We start from the raw sequence: 2,587 nt of genomic DNA on the forward strand, positions 1-2,587 counted from the left end.
TAATAAAAGTAACCCTTAGTTGGACACTGATTAATGAACTCTGTTGGTTATCAAAGTATAATGTAGGTAAAGGACGTATTGACTGCGCTAACCATTTACGAGAGTTTTCTCTGTCACTGAGCAAAGTTCGAAACTTGGGTGTATTAAACGAAAACAACAGTTCGATACAGAAATAACGTGTAAAAAACTCAGCAAACCATTTTCGTTATTACTTTATGTCTGTCAGTACCATTAAACAGATTGTATTGGCAACTGATATTTTATCCAGCACGGCCACGATTTTTGCTCGTTTTTTTCTGTGTCCTCCATTTACCTTTCAGCTTTAATTTTCGAGATGTTGGGTCAGTCATTTGAGAAATACACATTCAATCAAATAGCAGCAATTACATTTTATTCCATTCCATAGTAAGAATGTTATACTGTCAAAGTCATCGTCCGCGAATAATTTCCTCATCTCGAGCGTTATAATGAGTGTGTATACCTTTACTTAATAAATCAGTAAATGTTCTATTCATACTAATATACAATATATCGATAGCAAGTATATTAGGTTCATTTCTTTTTGTCTTCACCATCATTATATCAAAAGACGAATAATACAGGTATTGTAATAGAAATTTAAAATTCTTTAATAAAAATTTTCTGTTAAACATTCGAACTGGTATTTAGCTGGGCCATTGCCTTTGTTCTCCTAAGAGACATTTGGCTCCTAGCAGTGGGTTATTATCCTGCCGCGGTCCACGTCCACCTGGTCGTCTGGTTACATCACTGCTTACTGATCTGTTCTTTCGAAATTCTGAAAATCTGCCTCATTCGCCTATCCCCGTTCAAATGCCACCATGCAAACATCAGCAGGTTGTCGGAGACACTTGACAACAACACTAACGCTACGATATCAGTTTTGCCGTCTAATTGCTACGCTTACATAACAACCTTAATTTTGCTAATACTACTATTGTTATCGACTTAACTGAATTTGAATCGTATGCACACGTAATAGGCTTAAACATATACGCTCTGTTTTTATTTATATGGATCGATATGAAAAACGGAAATTTCGTGCATTAAAAACTATTACGGGTGTTAACCAAAAAGCATCTCATCTTAACTATACGGTGGCGCCTAGGGTTTTCTGACCATCTCACAAAAAACTTCACACACGTCATGAATGCACCGGTATCCATAACAAAGAACTAGCTTGAGCGCCAGTCACTTTCCACATTTTATTTTTATTCTCGGCCAGCTGTTTGCACCAGCTGATTCGTTGCACGCTCTGTGTTCCTTAGATCCCTGTTGCGTCCATTCTCTAATCACTAGTCATTACATCCGAATGCACATTCGTCAAAAAATTTCTCTTAGTTACTTAACTAAACATCATTGCTCTATATCATTATTATTCTTATAGATTTCTTCCCAATACATCTGTATAAACAACAGTCGCATATTTAAACCTATTATATAGATCAAAGCATTCGCTTCTACGTGTCAACGGGGCACGTCAAGAGGCTTCCCTCGGCTCCTGCCAAATTATGCCACTTTATTACCTCACTTGCTTTGTTTCTACACCATCTGATACAACTCGATACCGTGATCACATAATAATACACCGACAGATTCATAGCTTGTTTACTGCGTCTCTTTTTCTCTATTAGAATCATCGCATCAACTGGCTTCCCGATTGCATCTAAACCCTTCAGAAACAAAAGCTCTTCATGTTAGTATTGATAACATCGTCAGCCCTTGCATCCTTCTCAATTACTGACCTTTACTTCATTGATGGCTTGTCTCTAGAAGGCCTCATGTGATGATTTTTCTGCTCAATATTGATACATTATTATTGTTGCACGGCCTACGCATATATAGAGTACGTCCGTATGGATAACACGCATAGGTCGTGTATCTTCATTGCACAGCGTTTACGACTTCTGTGAGCGCTTTCTAGAAATTTTATTGAAATATGGTTGCATTTTGTAAACTCACAAGCAGACCTAACACAGAGTTTAACCGATCAACCCTCGGATGTCTCGGTGCAGCTGACAAAGGTAATCCACGTAGGACAGTTGTACGTCGCTCATTCGATCTTCAACAAGGAATTGCCGGAGTACGAGTTCACGCTTATCTCCCTGTCGAACTAGATAGAGACCCATAAAACGTGGTCGGTCAGCTCGAAGTTTGTCGATAAGTCGATACAATCGAAGCGACGCTGGCGAGTTGAAACGCGGAAGTCCTCGTTCCAGATCGATAGCCGCGGTGGTTTTAACACCAAAGACGCCTTCACACCACGTAGAATCTACCTGTGGGTAACATAATACGAACAAAAAGGTTCAGACTCAAGTATAGCAGATAGATAGATGTGCTAGTAAAAAGGAACCCACATTAGCTGCGTACAGAAAAGATAACAATCCAAAATAGTTAACCAAAAGAACGTAAGATGTTTGAACTCCAACACTATTCACGTCCACAAAAAAGTTTTCAGGTAACGTAAAGGTCTGTTGGAAGACCCTTGCTTTTTAATCAATAACATGGCGACAAACCATCTACGCGATCTCTCTGTCTCTCTCTCTCTCTCTGATCTCGCTCTATATAT

The 2,587-nt window shown here is 38.9% G+C and overlaps 1 protein-coding gene across 3 annotated transcripts in view; it reads right to left on the reverse strand.

Annotated features, from left to right (window-relative positions):
* Positions 1-369: 369 nt before the first annotated feature.
* The window catches only part of Sec24CD (COPII coat complex component secretory 24CD), a 9,625-nt gene continuing 7,407 nt past the window's right edge, over positions 370-2,587 (reverse strand). For all 3 annotated transcript variants that reach the window (XM_022807466.2, XM_022807457.2, XM_022807475.2), the window contains one exon: positions 370-2,294. In XM_022807466.2, the coding sequence (XP_022663201.1) occupies positions 2,001-2,294 (294 nt within the window). In that variant the 3' untranslated portion in view covers positions 370-2,000. The remainder of the gene's footprint in view (positions 2,295-2,587) is intronic.

This window comes from Varroa destructor, unplaced genomic scaffold (assembly GCF_002443255.2).
Source record: "Varroa destructor unplaced genomic scaffold, Vdes_3.0 BEIS01000001.1, whole genome shotgun sequence".
Lineage (NCBI taxonomy): Eukaryota > Metazoa > Arthropoda > Arachnida > Mesostigmata > Varroidae > Varroa > Varroa destructor.